Here is a 17,322-nt window from a genome sequence, read left to right as displayed (position 1 = left end):
TGAGAGGCAGAGTCAGGATGAGAATAGAGGCCTCCTGTCCCCCTTGGAAAGGCCACCCCACCTTCCCATAGTGATACTGACTCTTGGATCTTGGAAGGGATAGAGTTGCGGATTATGCATGAGCTGGTTATGAATGAACAGTCCAGAACCCTTGATCTCAGGTGCAGGGGCTCAGACTGGGCCCAGAGCTAGGATGGAGTCAGGGGGACCCTACCCTCAGGGTGGCATGGAATGTCCCATCTCCATGCCACTCACGAGCTGCTGGTCTCGCTGGCTTCTAGGCAACTCCTCCTCAGGTCCAAGGCCTAAAGCTACTCATTTTAAAATCAGGGATGAGGGGTAGCCCCAGGATTGTTTTGTTCAGAGATGATGTGAACTACAAGGACTACAGAACCCCCAAGGAAATCACCAGGTTAAAGATTTAAAAAAAAAAAAAAAAAAAGTTGAAGTCAAGTCTTGTTGGAAGGAGCAGAGCACCTGGGATGCCAGTCTGAGTGGTGGGTGCCCTGCAGACACTCAGCAACTAACAGCAGGAATTCTTGGATATCTCTGAGAGAAATATTCCTAAATGGTTATGTGCAAATCAGCTTTCCAAAATGGACATTTAAAATTTTTTCTTGGCTGAATGTGGTGGCTCAGGCCTGTAGTCCCAGCACTTTGGGAGGCTGAAGCAGGTGAATCACGAGGTCAGGAGTTCGAGACTAGCCTGGCCAATATGGTGAAACCCCATCTCTACTAAAAATACAAAAATTAGCCAGGTGTGGTGGCGGGTGCCTGTAGTCCCAGCTACTCAGAAGGCTGAGGCAGAAGAATCTCTTGAACTCAAGAGGCAGAGGTTGCAGTGGGCTGAGATCGTGCCACTGCATTCCAGCCTGGGTAACAGAGCGAGACTCTATCTCAAAAAAAAAAAAAAAAAAAGAGACAAAAGTTAACTGGGCATGGTGGTGCATGCCTGTAGTTTCAGCTACTCAGGAGGCTGAGACAGGAGAATTGCTTGAACCCAGGCGGTGGAGGTTGCAGTAAGCTGAGATTGTGCCACTGTACTCCAGCCTGGGTGACAGAGTGAGACTCTGTCTCAAAATAAACATTTTTCTGAAGATTTTCATTTCAAGAAATTCTGTTTCCTTGCTCTTTGCATAGGGAAAGATTATTTTGTGTTGATGCATATATTTATCAAATTTGGATTTAGAATATACTGGATTCTCCTGAAGACAGATGTAGCTAAAAGTGGGCACAGCAGGCTGAGAAGGGTGCCATTCTCAGTAAGCCATTGCCATGACCTCAGAAACTTTGAGTCACATTTAGACTCTATCCTTTGCAGTTTTTGACTTACTTTCAAGTTTACTTGTGCACCTTGTATTGATAAAGTTATAATAACAATGATAATAAATCAATTGCAGTTAACCAGGCACCACCTTTATTTGTCTTAGTTTGTTATGATACCTGCCTTCATTTAAGCATAAAGAACCAAAAATCAAGAGAGGTTAAATGGCAGCTTCTAAGGGAACCAGGACACAAATTCTGGACGGCCGATTCATAATCACATACCGTTCTTTGCCTGCCCACCATGGAGGGGTCACAGTCACTCGGACACACAGCCCGTGGGTGATTTGGTTGTAAGCTTCCCTGGGCCTGAGCCCCCTTTGGGGTTCCAGTGATGGCCTTGATCAGGGCAGCACAGCTTGGGGTGTGCAGGAACCAAAGCTGCAGGAGAAGGTCTGAGAAAAGGTGTTGAGAATCACTTCACTATTTCTCATGAGAGTGAAGTCCATCCTTCTAGGTGAGATGAGAACAAGGACCAAAAGAGGCCAGGGCTTCATTGGTTCCATTTGGGACCTGGTGGGGTTTAGGTTAAGAAAAGGTGTGAGGCATCTCAATTTACCAAAGCGAGACTTCAACAGACCATTACTGGCTTTATGAAGGAGTTCATTACATAGTGACATGAGATTTTTCTTTGAGTAGAACTTCAGGACTGACTGTGAGGCCAGTCCCTTTAAGATGACTGATTTCACCAGCCTATGATGGAATCCCATGTGACCCCTTCAGCCTGTGAAATGCATAGTGCTTTGGTGGGATGTGACTTCTTCATGCTGAGACCCTCTTACACTCGGTCGTACTGCAAGCCCCTCGTTTCTTCTCTGTTTGCGATGGCAGGAGAAGGCCACATCTTAACAGAAGCACAAGAATTTGCATTCAGAGGTTCCAAGCTGAGAAGTGGGGATGCTGTAGAAGCTCTTTTTTTTTTTTTTTTTAACAAAACCTCTATTTTTAATTGTTACGGGTACATAATAGTATTTATGGGGCATGTGCAACATTTTGATACAGGCATACAATGTGTAATCATCACATCAGGGTCCTTGGAGGTACCCATCATCTCAAATATTTATGATATTTATCCCTCTTCTCGTTATTTTTAAATATACAATAAATTGTTAACAATAGCTAATTCATAATCACAATAAGTCATCTTATTGTACGACCGAATACTAGATCTTATTTTTGTACCTATTAACCACAAGGTTGGGGCTATTCATGAGCATGGCTGATAACTCTCGAGTGCAGGCAAACGCTTGGAATTTTGTTGGAGGTCTTGTCATCTCAAGAAATCGGTGCTGTCTGCCATGAAAGCCGTCTTTGTTGGGAAATTCCCAGGGCCTCTGACCCAGGTGGACACTCTCATACCTTGGGGGGGTGGTAGTGAAGCACACATCCCCTCAATCATGTCTCAATGAAAAGTTTGTGCTTGTTGTAACTCAGGGAAGCAAAACAGACCAGTGCAGTGTGATTGAACAGTGTGTTCTCTCCCGACAGGTGGGTTTGATCTGGACATCAAAGGCTGGGGCGGAGAGGACGTGCACCTTTATCGCAAATATCTCCACAGCAACCTCATAGTGGTGCGGACGCCCGTGCGAGGACTCTTCCACCTCTGGCATGAGAAGCGCTGCGTGGACGAGCTGTCCCCTGAGCAGTACAAGATGTGCATGCAGTCCAAAGCCATGAACGAGGCGTCCCACGGCCAGCTGGGCATGCTGGTGTTCAGGCACGAGATAGAGGCTCACCTTCGCAAACAGAAACAGAAGACAAGTAGCAAAAAAACATGAACTCCCAGAGATGGATGGGGGGAGACACTCTCTCTTTCCTTTTGCAATTACTGAAAGTGGCTGCAACAAAGAAAAGACTTCCATAAAGGACGACAAAAGAACTGGACCCGTGGGTCAGAGACGAGAGAGCCTCCAATTTCTCTCTGTTTGGCTTTTTACAACAGAAATCAAAATCTCCACTTTGCCTGCAAAACTAGCCCAGTAGCACCCTGCGAAGTGTCTGACAAAGGCAGAATGCTTGTGAGATTATAAGCCTAATGGTGTGGAGGTTTTGATGGTGTTTACAGCAAACTGATACCTATTGTTTTGTGTGCTCACTGAAATATTCATGATTTAAGAGCAGTCTTGTAAAAAGTTCATTAGCATGAAAGGCAAGCATATTTCTCCTCATATGAATGAGCCTATCAGCAGGGCTCTTGTTTCTAGCAGTGCTAAAATATCAGAAGGCAGAAGAGGAGATGTGCTTATTATGATCCTAGTGAGTACATTAAGCAAAATCAAATGGACCAGAAAAGAAACCGTAAATATCGTGTTATTTTTTTTCCCAAGATTAATCAAACATAATCTGCTTATCTTTTTGGTTGTCCTTTTAACTGTCTCCGTTTGTTTCTTTTATTTAAAAATGCACTTTTTTTTCGCTTGTGAGTTAGTCTGCTTATTTACCACTTTGCAAGCCTTACAAGAGAGCACAAGTTAGCCTACATTTTTATATTTTTAAAGAAGATACTTTTAGATGCAGTTTGAGAACTTTCAGTTCAAAGCATCAAACTGATCCTGTATCAGAGGACATGCCAAATGCTGATTCAGTCCGGCACTGAGTGTCAGGCCTGGAGACATAGGGAAGGAATGGTTTGTACTGATGGAGATATACAGATACTTTATCTGAAGAGTGTTTTCGAAGAGGAGCAACTGAACACTGGAGGAAAGCAAAATGACACTTGATGCTTTACAGAAATGGAAACTCATTCAGACTGGTGATATTGTGATGTAACTAAAAGTCAGAAACCACATTTTCCCCTCAGAAGTGGGGACCGCTTTCTTACCTGTTTAAATAAACCAAAGTATACCGTGTGAACCAAACAATCTCTTTTCAAAGCAGGGTGCTCCTCCTGGCTTCTGGCTTCCATAAGAAGAAATGGAGAAAATACATATATATATATATTTTGTGAAAGATCAGTCCATCTGCCAGAATCTAGTGGGATGGAAGTTTTTGCTACATGTTCATCCACCCCAAGCCGGGTGGAAGTAACTTAATTCGTTTTTAAATTAAGCAGTTCTACTCGATCACCAAGATGCTTCTGAAAATTGCATTTTATTACCGTTTCAAACTGTTTTTTAAAAATGAATACAGTTCACATAGAGTGGTTTCTACATTCATGTGAAAATTATTAGCCAGCACCAGATGCATGAGCTAATTATCTGTTTGAGTCCTTGCCTTCTGTTTGCCCACAGTAAACTCATTGTTTAAAAGCTTCAAGAACATTCAAGCTGTTGGTGTGTTAAAAATGCATTGTATTGATTTGTACCGGTAGTTTATAAAATTCAATTAAAACACAGGCCATGAATGGAAAGTGGTATTGCACAGCTAATAAAATATGATTTGTGGATATGACTGCCTTGTGGAGTAAGAATGCCATTTTGTTTCGTTTTTGGAAACAGTGTATTGTGCATGGACCAGGGTTTCTCAGCCTTGGTACTACTGACATGTTAGACAAGGTAACTCTTTGCTGTGGGGGGCTGTCTTCTATCCTGTGGGATGTTTAACCACACCCCTAGCCTATACCCACTAGAGGCCAGGAGCGTCTCCTACCCAGTTTTGACAACTAAATTGTCTCCGGTCATGCTCAAAAGTCCTTTGAGGGGAAATCACCCCTGGTTAAGAATCACTGGGCTAGAGGGAGAAGAGAACCATAATGAAAAACTTGAATTATTTATACATTAACTTGTCTGTTTTCATTAGAGGAAATTGAGAAATGATTTCCAAGGCCCCTTTCAACTCTGTGCTTAGTATCGTCATGTGTGGCTGGGCACTGTGGTTAATGCCTGTAATCCCAGCACTTTGGGAGGCCAAGGTGGGAGGATCACTTGAGCCTGGGAGTCTGAGACCAGCCTGGGCAACATAGTGAGACCCTGTCTCTAGAAAAAAATACAAAATTAGGTGTGGTGCACACCTGTAGTCCCAGATACTCAAGAGGCTGTGATGGGAGGATCACTTGAGTCCAGGAGGTTGAGGCTGCAGTGAGCCCTGATTGCACCACTGCACTCCAGCCTGGGTAAGAGTAAGACCTGGTCTCAAACATGTGTATTTTTTTTTCATATGCTCTGATGATACTAGTGACTTGAGGACATGTGTTTGGCCTGTCTCTGCCGTGGTTCTGCTGGATTTGTGCTGAGTGACCTGCACGCTCTTGCCCATATCCTCCCAGTCAGAAGGATGCATTTCTAACAAGGCTGGTGGTGGCAATCCAATGTTCTGACTGTGGCACTGGGTGGGTCTAGGTGTCTCACTGGTGGCCCCATCCAGGCCGCACTCTGTGGGCTCATCAGCCATTTTTGTACTTGTTTAAATTGCATATCACAGATGCCCAAGACAGTGGTGAAGAATTTTTTTCCTTTCCAACTTTTTAGGAGGTTCCTGTGCAGATGTACTACATGGGTAAAATGTGTGTTGCGGGGGTCTGCTGTGCAGATTCTTTGGTCATCCAGGTAATAAGTGCAGTACGTATTTTTCAATGCTCGCCCTCCTCCCACAGTCCACCTTCAAGTAGGCCCTGGTGTCTTTTGTTCCCTTCTTTGTGTTCATGGGTTCTTATCATTTAGCTCCTACTTAGAAGTGAAAACATGCAGTGTTTGGTTTTCTGTTCTTGTGTTAATTTGTTCAGGCTAATAGTCTCCGGTTCCATCCATGTTGCTGCAAAAGACATTATTTTGTTCTTTTTTATGGCTGTGCAGTTACGAATTGGGTTTTTTAAAGTTGCAGAGAGTAGCTGATGAGGAGACGGAACAGCATAATATTAAACTATGGTATTTCTTTTTAAAGCTTATTCAGGTAAAACAGTTTTATCAAAGGGTAGAGGCCCTCTTTAGCAACATGCTAGAGGAGAATACCCCCATTGCCTGCCCAAGACATACAGAAAAGAAGGATGGTAGAAGGTCCCACGAAAACATTAGAATTAGGAGGTTGGAATTTAAACTTAGCAAAGGAAAGCTGTACTAGAACAGTGGTTTCAAGAACCCAGTCACATTGCACATTCTCAAGGATGCTGCTGAGGAAGCAGTGAGTCTTGAGCTTGCCTAAGGCCCCTTCCAGCTCTGCGTGCTCTCTCTGTTCCTATCCCTAAACTGCCCAGTAACCAGCACAGGTTATCTTCCTGAGCTGGGCTCTCTAATACACTGGGGGTCTCCTTCAGGCAATGGCGTACTGGTACAACTTGGTGGGAGCCAGTTTTGAGCATTTCTTCCCAGTGCTCACTCCATGTTGACTGGGTTGTAGCGTGAAATACACCATGGTGGGAGTATTTACACCATGGACTCTGGCAACTGGCAAATGGCTGCCAATCAGCCATCCTCACAACCCCTGGGTCCCTAGGCCTGGCCCATTGTTAAATATTATATCAACACATCATTGCCTCCAAGTGACATACCTGGGCTCCCTGGGCTCCTTTTTCTGCAGTCATCGACTTCCTAGCCCCTCTTTGTATTTGTAAATGTGGTTGACTGCCCCTTTCCACATCAGTGATGAAGATCAGGCCTAGGAAAATAGCTACCCAGAATCTCATTTTACTAATGTTTTTGTTTCAGGAAAAATCCTCTCACCTAATTTTATATAATCAAGGTTCAGCTCAGTAGAGTAGTTGATATCATGGTTTTTCCAGCCAAACAACCTGGGTTCAGATTCCAGTTATTTCTCTTGCAATTTACAGGATCTTTAATTTAAAGGAGTCGCTAGATGTCTTCGTACCTCGATCTCCTCATTCAGCGTGATGGATTCAATCCCTTGTATATCATGCAATTGTTTTAAAGATTAAATGGGTTCATATGTTTGAAGCACTTCGGATGCATCAGGCATACGGTAGGTGTTTAGTTATTAGCATTCAACACACAGTTCCTCACATACAATTGTGTATCTGGCAGTGTCTGTTAAGCTTCTTGGTATCCCTAGTGCTGCTTGGATATAATCAGACGGCTATTACAGGCAATACAGTAAAGATTATGAAGCCATCATGTACACTGTTGTTCTTTTTGTCATTCTGAAAACTTAATTTATCTGAAGGAGAAGGGTTACTAGGAGTGTGAAATTTAATGGGTAATTTCTACCTTACGTTCCACACTCAGTAATATGGAGTTGATACCCTCCTAGGCAGCTGAGAAGCTTTTTAGGGTTTTGAAGTCAGGAGCATAGCTAGGAACCTTATGTTCATTACCCCAATCTTCTAAGCTAGATAGTATCATTACTTTCATTTTCCAGGTGCAGAGAATGAGGATCAGAAACACTGAAGAACTTGCCCAGAGATCCAACCAGTGAGTAGCCAGCTTCAGACTGATATGACCGTCATTGTCCCTGACCATGACCCGTCACATGGCCAGCTCCGGATGGATTGGAAGGTCTGCGGGAACGAGCTTTGGCCTAGTGGTAAGTCCCCAGCCTGTTGTTTTTGATTCTCAGTTTTCTACCATTTCTCTGCTCTCTAGTCCCACCTGAGAAATCACCTAACAAGGAAAGAAAGCTTGCTAACACAGGGATCTAGGAACAGCTAAGGCATCTGACCAAGCCCTCCAGCCACTCTGCAATGACAGGCAGTGTTAGGACTCCATATGGGATCAGAGCCCTGGAATCTGGCTCTCATGCAGGATTCCGACATGTTACATTGAAAGAGTGATGGCTTGGCACAGGGGCTCACGCCTGTAATCCCAGGGCTTTGGGAGGCCGAGGCAGGTGGATCACGAGGTGAGGAGTTCAAGACCAGCCTGGCCAAGATGGTGAAACCCCGCCTCTACTAAAAATAAAAAAGAGTTAGCTAGGCTTGGTGGTGGGCGCCTGTAATCCTAGCTACTCGGGAGACTAAGGCAGAGAACTACTTGAAACCCGGGAGGTGGAGGTTGCTGTGAGCTGAGATCGCGCTACTTCACTCTAGCCTGGGTGACAGAGTGAGACTGTCTCGAAAAAAACGAAAAAAAAAGAAAGAAAAAAAATGATTTGAGTAGGAGGGGACAGCAGGTGGGAATACTTGCTTTTTTAAGAAAAGACTTGATACTGTTCGTGAGAATTGCTGATTTGAGATAATGACCTTGGGCAGTTTCTTAGCAGGGCAGGGGTGTTTTACTCCCCACACACATAAAATGACTGGCAGCTTCATGTGATCCATATTCTGATTAGCTTTATATTTTAATTCAAAGCTGTTTCTCCTGGCAGGGCTCAGTGCTTTGCTGTTGCTGCCAAAAACTATGGGGATGGTGCCAGTTGGTTGGGGGGTTTTGACGGTAGTTTTTTTCAACACACAGAATATGTTCTTTCCTGTCAGCAGAGGTGCCTTTCAAACTGTGCATTACCGATCCTTTGAACACGCCCTCTGGAGTAGTCACCCCCATTGTCTCCTCGGCTGTGTATGGCCTTGTCTGCTATTCTAGCAAGAAGGTGGACAGAACTGTAGGGGAGGAGGGGCAGGGCAGGGCCGCTTTGGGGAAGGTCACAGCCTGGGAAGGGCGGGCATTGCTCTGGGGAGAGAAGTAGGGCTGTGCTTCTTGAAGACCTTTCTCCAGCCTCCACAGTCGCCCCAGGGACTCAGTGAGGGCCAGCCATCCATGGCAGCCTCTGTCCGGGACTAACCGAACGACCTTCAGCCTGGGTGGGATGTCTGGTGAACTGGATTTATTCTTCATCAACCTGAGTCAGATACTTGAGCTTGGAATGAAGTGCAGCCATGCCAGGCCACTTCCTCCACCTCCATTGTGATTCCTGAAGCTTCTACCCCCACTGCCAACTCACCCTGTCACTCCAGGGTTTCAAAAATGACAACAGTAAACATCATCTGGCCTGCTTAGATGTTAAAGCCCATTTGAAATGGATTAAATAAGTCAATGAAAAACCAGAAAAACACCCAAATTAAGTTCAAAGAAAGGCTGAAGAAAAAGCTTATTTACATCACTTGTTCTTTATCAGCCTCAAATGAAGCTACGTCAAAATCACAGCCCTGGCATGGCGGGCTGTCGGAAGCAGCAGGGAGCGGCTTGGTTGCAAAGCTTTTCTCGAGCGCTGGCACACCATTGGGAGGGCACCCCTGGAGGGCAAGGCATTTGCCATTCTGTCTGGTTATTGAGGTGCAGGCCCATGCAGGGCTCCCAGGATCTCAACTTCATTGGTGAGAAGATTTCACAAGAAACATCCTCCCAATTGAAGAAAAGCCAAAGCTGATTTAGACTGAGAAAAACAGAATGTGGGGGAGTTTGCTTGGCATTGCCTGACCTAGCTGGGAGACAGGCAGAGTTCATCTCAAAGGGAGCTGGGTTTGTGATGCCTCCTGGTCGAAATGGGAGGCAAATACTTGGGGATTTGTAATCAGGAATCACGAGGCAGCAGAGCCAGTTGGACAATGGCTGATTTGTGGGTAAAAACTGGTTACTGCTAATTTGGGGATTGTCAAAATCAGACATTAGAAAAAGCCCCTCTGTGCCACTTCAGATCCAGACCAAGTGAGCCCATTCTCTGCAGGTCAACTGGCAAATGAATGTATTGTGTGGTTGGTCATTAAATCCCTTACTCTTCAGAAGTTTCCTCTTCCTTCTTAAAATTCATCTCAGAAATTCTAGGAAACAAGGACAGGGGATAAACAGCCCAGTGGTCACATAAACTGAGTTGACAAAGGGGAAGTTTGCAGTGCAAGGATCCTGGTTTTGTTGGACTCATAACTCACTAGGAAAAGGAAAAGGCAATTACCCAATTACTATTTATGGAGAGGTGGCTTGTTTTCCTTTTCTTTTCTTTGTAAAGAAAGGGTCTCGCTCTGTCACCCAGGCTGGAGTGCAGTAATACAATCATAGTTCACTGCAGCCTCGAACTCTTGGGCTCAAGTGATCCTCTGACTTCAGCCTCCTAAGTAGCTGGGACTACAGGCACATGCCAATCACACCTGGCTAATTTTGGTATTTTTTTGTAGAGATGGGGTCTCACTATGTGGGTCAGACTGGTCTCAAAATCCTGGGCTCAAGCAATCTTCCTGCCTCAGTTTCCCAAGGAGCTGGGATTTCAGGTGTAAGCCACCATGCTGGGCCCATGGAGAGCTTTCTGGATGCCAGATATTTAACATATTTCTTTCCTAATCTTCAGAACCCAGGTGACTTGAGTAACATCTGTCTGAGAGATGAAACTGAAGCTCAGACAGGCTTAGTTACTGTTTTTCTTTAACGACTCCACACAGTTAGTTATGGTATAGCCAGGACCCCACCCCAAACCTGCTGGGCCTGCTCTCTACTATATCCAGCAGCCTGATTATCAAATAATGTGTTTTTGCCACAATTAGAATAGGGTACTTTTATCATTTAAGCTTCCTGACAATTGTCAGTCTGGGGAAGCAGTGGGAAGCCTAAAGATCCCTGCACAGGAAGAGAAGGTAGGATGGGAAGTAGCTGGAAATGTAAAAGTGGTACTAAAATCCACCTGGAGGCAGTGCAGTGCAGAATTAACATTGTAGAAAATTTAATCTCTGATGGGGAAAGGACAGATGCAAGAGCTCTCCTAAAATACAACAGAAAAGAAGGGAGAGATGAAAACAATGGGCGTGAGAATACCACATGAAAAGCAAAGAAAAATCAAACATTTATAGCTATTCCCGACGAAGAGAAAAGCTAAATTCAAACAGATTATTTAAAGATACAGTTGTAGAAAACAAAACAAAACAAACCCTGTGAATTGCAGCCTGAAAGGAAAGCATTTACCACGTTCTGGATAAATATGAAAGCAAAGAGGCCCCATGGAAACGTATCCATGCATAACACTTGCATTTGTGTCTTCTCTGTCACCAAGTAGCAGGAGCCTGAAAATCCGTGTGTATGGGCCATAAAACATGTTTGGACTCCAGTGCATTAAGAAAACAGCCTTTGCAAAAGGTGGCAATTGCAAAACTTGAAGCCATAATTTTTTTTTTAACCTAAAAGATTTCATGTCATATTAGCAAAGGATGCTTAATTCCAAAGCATTAGCTCAGATAGGCAATTTTGGGTGGAAATGTCCTGGAGGTATTTTTGGTGACCTGACTTCTCTGATCTTTTTTTTTTCCTAACTTACCCTGTGTTTTCTCACTTTTTAGGGTAAGCTCTGAGCCAGAAAGCATGTTTGTTTGTTTGTTTGTTTTAGTAGAGACTGAGTTTCGCCGTGTTGGCCAGGATGGTCCCAATTTCCTGACCTTGTGATCTACCTGCCTTGGCTCCCAAAGTGCTGGGATTACAGGCATGAGCCACCGTGCCTGACCAGAAAACACTTCTTGAGACTGCCTAGCTAGCACTGCTGGTGACACTGGGGGCCAAGTGACCTTCTTTGTGCATCGTACTGCAGTAGGGTAGGATAGGAGGCCAGAAGCAGGGTCCTTGCAGGTGACCTGATGCATCTGTGAGCATCTGGCAATACGGTGGCAGCCAGAAAATCTTACATGACTGTGGGAGGGAGATTCCAGAATTGTGGGAGAGAAGAATCTAGATGGGCAGGGAGTAGCATTTGGGCACAGGCCCAGTGAGTCAGGGTATGCAGACCAGAGCCCCTAGGCTTGAGAACCAGGACAGTAACATGAGGCCAGCATTCCTAGACCCAGAAACCTTGCGCAGGCAGGTCAAGGAGCTGGGCTTGTGGAGGCAACAGGAGGAGACCAGGATCGATCCGAGTTTGGACATCTTCACCTTAGACCGTAACTCAGGGTAGATGTAGGCAGGACTGAGACCACAGCACAGCTCGGATGACAGTTCAGGCCTCTAGAATCCCATTCAGTTGAAATCAGTTTCTGAAATTTGTTTTTTTTTGTTTTTTTGTTTTTTTTTTTTTTTTTTTTGAGACAGAGTCTCGCTCTGTCGCCTGGGCTGGAGTGCAGTGGCCAGATCTCAGCTCACTGCAAGCTCCGCCTCCCGGGTTCACGCCATTCTCCTGCCTCAGCCTCCCGAGTAGCTGGGACTACAGGCGCCCACCACCGCGCCCGGCTAATTTTTTGTATTTTTTAGTAGAGACGGGGTTTCACCGTGTTAACCAGGATGGTCTCGATCTCCTGACTCGTGAAATTTGTAAACCATTCTCCTTCCCTAAGAATTTCAACTATCATTCATGCCATCATATCATCCAACAGTGACAGTGTATTTTTCTGTCAGCAACAAATAGGATAAACTAGTCCAGAACCCACATCTACTCCCCTTTGTAGTAATGGGTTAATTCAGTTGGGCAACTTCCTGTTTTCTAAATCTTCCTTTAGTAGGATGTTGCTTTGTGTAGTTATAGCTGGATATGGGCACACTTATTTCCTACAAGATAACTGTAGGCACAGGAGGGTACTGGATTTCTTTTCCCCCCCAACACAGAGTCTTGCTCTGTAGCCCAGGCTGGAGTACAATGGCCTAATCTCTGCTCACTGCAACTTTTGCCTCCCAGATTCAAGCAATTCTCCTGCCTCAGCCTCCTGAGTAGCTGAGATCACAGGTGCACGCTACCGTCCCTGGCTAATTTTTGTATTTTGAGTAGAGACGGGGTTTCAGCATGTTGGCCAGGCTGGTCTTGAACTGCTGACCTCATGATCCACCCATTTTGGCCTCCCAAAGTGCTGGGATTGTAGGTGTGAGTCACCGCACCCGTCCTGTACTAGAATCTTACGTCTTCCTAATTATTAGTGACAAGGGGGTACTTTCCATTCATTCCAGTGAGAAGCAGTGGAAACTTAAAATTTCAGAATTGCATGAAAATAATAAAGATCACCCAGTTAAATCATATTTTGTTGTTCAGAAGCAAAAACTGAGGCTCAGAGATAAAACGTCCCGTCCAAGGTTACACAGAAAATGGTGGGAAGAGATGAGAAGTTTCTCAATAATGCCATGATTGTTGAGTAATAGGAACAAAAAAGAGATGGATCCTTACAATAGTTTAACAATATAAACCACATGGAACATTTCAAGAAAGAGTTAAACAATGATCTGTGTTTCAAAGCTAGCTCTACCTGGCATAGTATCTCACATCTGTAATCCTAGCACTTTGGGAGGTTGAGGCAGGAGGATCACGTGTGGCCAGGAGTTCGAGGCTGAAGTGAGCTGTGATCGCACTACTGCACTCCAGCCAGGGTGTCAGAGCAAGACCCTGTCTCTAAAAATAAACATCATCCTCTTTCTCATTAGAACACACATGCCAACCATCCCCTTCTCTGTCAGTGCTGGATGCAACCAACAAGCTCATGACCACACTGTTGTATCATTCTGCTTTTATTAAAAGGCAATGTAAAAGAGTGTTGACCTACAGAGTTAGGCCAGAGGTCCTAGCCAATTTCCATCCTCCCAGAAAAATGATCTCCAGTGGCTCAGAGCCACCTCAGTCCCTGTCCAGAGTCCATTCCCGGACTGGGAGTGGACCAAGGTGGGTGGGGCGTGCAGCAGGGCATAAGATTCCTGATAGGACAAATACGTGTCCCAGGGCTAAACAGAACTGGCTGGAATGTTTTTCTTACCTCCCATTTCTACTTCATTATGAAAATGGTGGACTGGGCAGCAATTAACGGGTCAATCCTGTGTGTCAAGTTAGTTATGTAATTACATAAACGACTGTATTAGCTTTCTGGTGCTATAGTAACAAATCAGCATGAACTAAGCAGCTTAAAACAACAGAAATTTATTCTCCCGGTTCTGGAGTCTGGAATTCCAAAGTCAGGGCCATGCTTCCTTCTGAGGCTTGGGGGGAACCTGTCCCATGCGTCTCTCCTGGCTTCTGTTGGTGGCCAGCGATCTTGGTGTCCCTTCCCTTCTGGCTGCATCACTCCAACTTGCCTCTTGTCCCCTGGTCGTCTTCCCACTGCATTTGTCTCTATTATCAAACCTCTCTCTTCTCCTGAGGATGTAAGTCATTGGATTTAGGGTCTACCCTAATCCAGTGTGACCTCATCTTAACTTGACTATATCTGCAAAGACCCTATTTCCAAACCAGGTCACATTCACGGGGATGGGGGTTAAGACTTCACTATCTATTTTGGGGGAACACAATCCAACCACAAGTAGCATCCAAACAGCCTGCTTATTCTGTTCTGGTCTATGCACTACTGATAAAAAAAAAATAAAAATACATGTGCAGATGCTTTGTCCTTTTGGTGCACTCTAGAGCCAGGGGAGGCCAGGGAAGCTGTGACCCCATTCTCCAGAACAAGAAAACAAACTCAGTGATGTGTGCTCACTTTCCTGCAGGTCCATCTGTATTTTTATGCATGTTAAGCCGCTCATCCTATGTTTTAAAACTTCTCATTCCATTTACATTCATGACTTCTGTTTTTCTATGTCTCTCGTATCCTGGTTCCAACATGTACAGTAAGAGAGGTATGTTTTAAGCATCATCTCAGCCAGGAAAAGGTTTTTTTTTTTTTTTTTGCCAGCATTCCAAAGCCAGTGTGAAACTTGACAGGCCCCTGAAACCTCCCGAGATGATACAGAGGGAGTACAGGGGTCATATGATACTTCACAAAGATACTGGTTTTCAAGTACACCTTCATTTCTAAAAGGTTTCCATTTCTTCGTTTGTTTTATATATATCATTAAGGTCATACCCTTCATGACAGATGCTTGCTGAAATTGAGACTCTTCTCCCTTTACTTTTGGAGTGAATATGAGCAGAGGTCATTTTCTCTTGACACTGAATTCCAGTATTTGTGCAGAAGAGAGGTGTCAGTGAGGATTCCATGGACGCTTTCAGTTGATCAGTACTGGCTCTGCTGCAGGGTGCTTTTGGCTTCACACATAAATGTTGCGGTGGCGTTTGTCCAGGGGAAAACCCAGCTGGAGGCTGTAGGATGACCGTGATGGAGGCTGTCACTCAAACAGCTCCAGGTAGTCAGGCAGCTGGTCCTGCTGACCGCAGGGATAGAGGAGGAGCTCCTTTCCCAGGGAAGTGATGGGTTCCTCCTGTCAATCAGAAGGCACAGGGTCAAACAGTGTAAGTAGCAACCACATGCTCTTCCTACTTCCTCAGAGGACATCACTAGCTGCCTAGCCAGGATTTACACAAAGCTTTCGTGGTTTATGATCATCTTAAGAGGCATTTTTCTTATCCACATGTGGCCAGGGTACTCTCTTTCCCTCCAGGGCTTGAGTTCTAACTTAAGACTGTTCTCATAGGTCAGGGGTCCCCAACCTCAGGGCCATGGACCTAGTACCAGTCTGTGGCCTGTTAGGAACTGGACAGGAGGTGAGCAGTGGAGTGAAGCTTCATCTGTATTTACATCCGCTCCCTGTCGTTCACATTACTGCCTGAGCTCTGCCTCCTGTCAGATCAGTGGCAGCATTAGATTCTCATTGGACACCAATCTTATTGTGAACTGTGCATGTGAGGGATCTAGGTTGTGTGCTCCTTATGAAAATCTAATGCCTGATGATCTGTCACTGTCTCCCATCACCTCCAGATGGAACCGTCTAGTTGTAGGAAAACAAGTTCGGGGCTCCCACTGATTCTACACTTGATTGAACTGTATTATTATTTCATTACATATAACAATGTAATAATAGAAATAAAATGCACAATAAATGTAATGTGCTTACATCATCCTGAAACCATCCCCCAACCCCTAGTCCGTGGAGAAATTGTCATCCAGGAAGGTTAGGGACTGCTGTCATATGTGATCCATGTGGCTACAGCTTTTATTTTTTCTTTTCTTTAGCATTTCCTGTATTCTCTGCCCCAGTGGGGTTCCCTGAGTATTTAAGGAAGAACTAGGTTCTAAGATAAATGAAACGCAATTAACAATCCTGATTATCAGGAACAATTACCAAAGACAACCCCCCCGCCCCACGTACTTGTCTCAGTCCTTTTCCTTGTCATTGTCATTCACTGTTAGAGCTGCTACAGGACAGTAACTCAGAAGGCAAATTAAGTTTATGCATTGCTTCACCTTGTGATATTCCACCAAATCCGCCAGGGTGGGGTGCTGCAGCTGGTCCACGCCCAGGAAGCTGTAGGAGTCTGCAGAGGCATCGATGAGGAAATGTTTACAGCTGTCCTCTGACAGGTGGGACAGGGCATAGCCTTTGATCCTTTCACTGACTCGGATGAGAAAACTGCCGGGCATGCCTGTGCTCAGAAGAAGTTCATTTGCTTTCTTGAGTGTGAGAATTCCTGTGGCAAAGCAAAAAAAGGCAGGTATTTCAGCCAAATCATTTCCCAAACTCTCCTCTGTTAAATCCAGTTGCATGGATAGTCAGTGACAAATAAGACACAGTAAGCGCAATTTTAAGTCTGTTTTGGGCTTCTTAGGAATATGGAATATTCTGCGGGTATTTGCTAATTAGACATGAATAGGTTACAGAGGCAAACTGTATAAAAACCATGTATGGAGGTATACATGAGAGCTTAAATGTCAACCTTAAGAGGAACATATTTCCACTTTATATACCCATTTCACGCAGGTGTTAGACAGTTTATGAGGGTCTAGCGGGATGCATTGATGCTCATCCTGGGAATGTTTGATCTGGGGGGGGATTTTAAGATACTCTCCCTAGGCCACCTCAGTTTACCAACAAGGACTCAATGGTCTGGGGCGTGATTTGACTTGGTCTAGGACAGTGGTTCTCAACCAGGACAGTGTCTGAGAGAGACCTTTGATTGTCATGGATGGAGGATGCCACTAGCATCTAGTGGGTAGAGGCTAGGGATGTTGCTAAACAGCCTATGAGACAAAGAATGATCCAGCCCCAAATAGCAGTAGTGCTGAAGTTGAGAGTCCCTGGTGTGGGAGGCGCAGCAATTTAGCGACAGAGCCAAGTCAGACTTAGTTCTGTAAAGTACCTTAGACTGTAGCTACTGCTGAATGACACTACACTGGCATTTAAAGGAATAAAACTATATGTGTGTCTTCATATACATATATGAAGTTATATATAGACATCATGAATTCACACTCTTACTCCAGACCAGCCTTTTCCCCAGTTAGTCCAAACTCATGAGGTGTGACTCATGTTCCAAATTTTTTATTCCCATCATAATTCGTCGATGAATAGATAATGCTGTAAA

The 17,322-nt window shown here is 44.7% G+C and overlaps 2 protein-coding genes across 42 annotated transcripts in view; one reads left to right on the top strand and one right to left on the bottom strand.

Moving 5' to 3' along the window:
- The window catches only part of CSGALNACT1 (chondroitin sulfate N-acetylgalactosaminyltransferase 1), a 360,001-nt gene extending 355,288 nt beyond the window's left edge, over positions 1-4,713 (top strand). For all 35 annotated transcript variants that reach the window (XR_012417113.1, XM_045397975.2, XM_074000393.1 and 32 more), the window contains one exon: positions 2,812-4,713. Coding sequence is in view for 34 of the 35 variants with exons in the window: in XM_045397975.2 (XP_045253910.2) it covers positions 2,812-3,101 (290 nt within the window). In the remaining variant the exon portion in view is untranslated. The remainder of the gene's footprint in view (positions 1-2,811) is intronic.
- Positions 4,714-13,926: 9,213 nt separating this feature from the next.
- Positions 13,927-17,322, bottom strand: part of SH2D4A (SH2 domain containing 4A) — an 82,847-nt gene continuing 79,451 nt past the window's right edge. For all 7 annotated transcript variants that reach the window (XR_012417114.1, XR_012417115.1, XM_065518970.2 and 4 more), the window contains 2 exons: positions 16,205-16,428; positions 13,927-15,221 (listed from right to left, as the gene is read on the bottom strand). Coding sequence is in view for 5 of the 7 variants with exons in the window: in XM_065518970.2 (XP_065375042.1) it covers positions 15,129-15,221; positions 16,205-16,428 (317 nt within the window). In the remaining 2 variants the exon portion in view is untranslated. The remainder of the gene's footprint in view (positions 15,222-16,204; positions 16,429-17,322) is intronic.

Source organism: Macaca fascicularis, chromosome 8 (assembly GCF_037993035.2).
Source record: "Macaca fascicularis isolate 582-1 chromosome 8, T2T-MFA8v1.1".
NCBI classification, from domain to species: Eukaryota; Metazoa; Chordata; class Mammalia; order Primates; family Cercopithecidae; genus Macaca; species Macaca fascicularis.
This window is presented reverse-complemented; position numbering and strand designations above follow the sequence as displayed.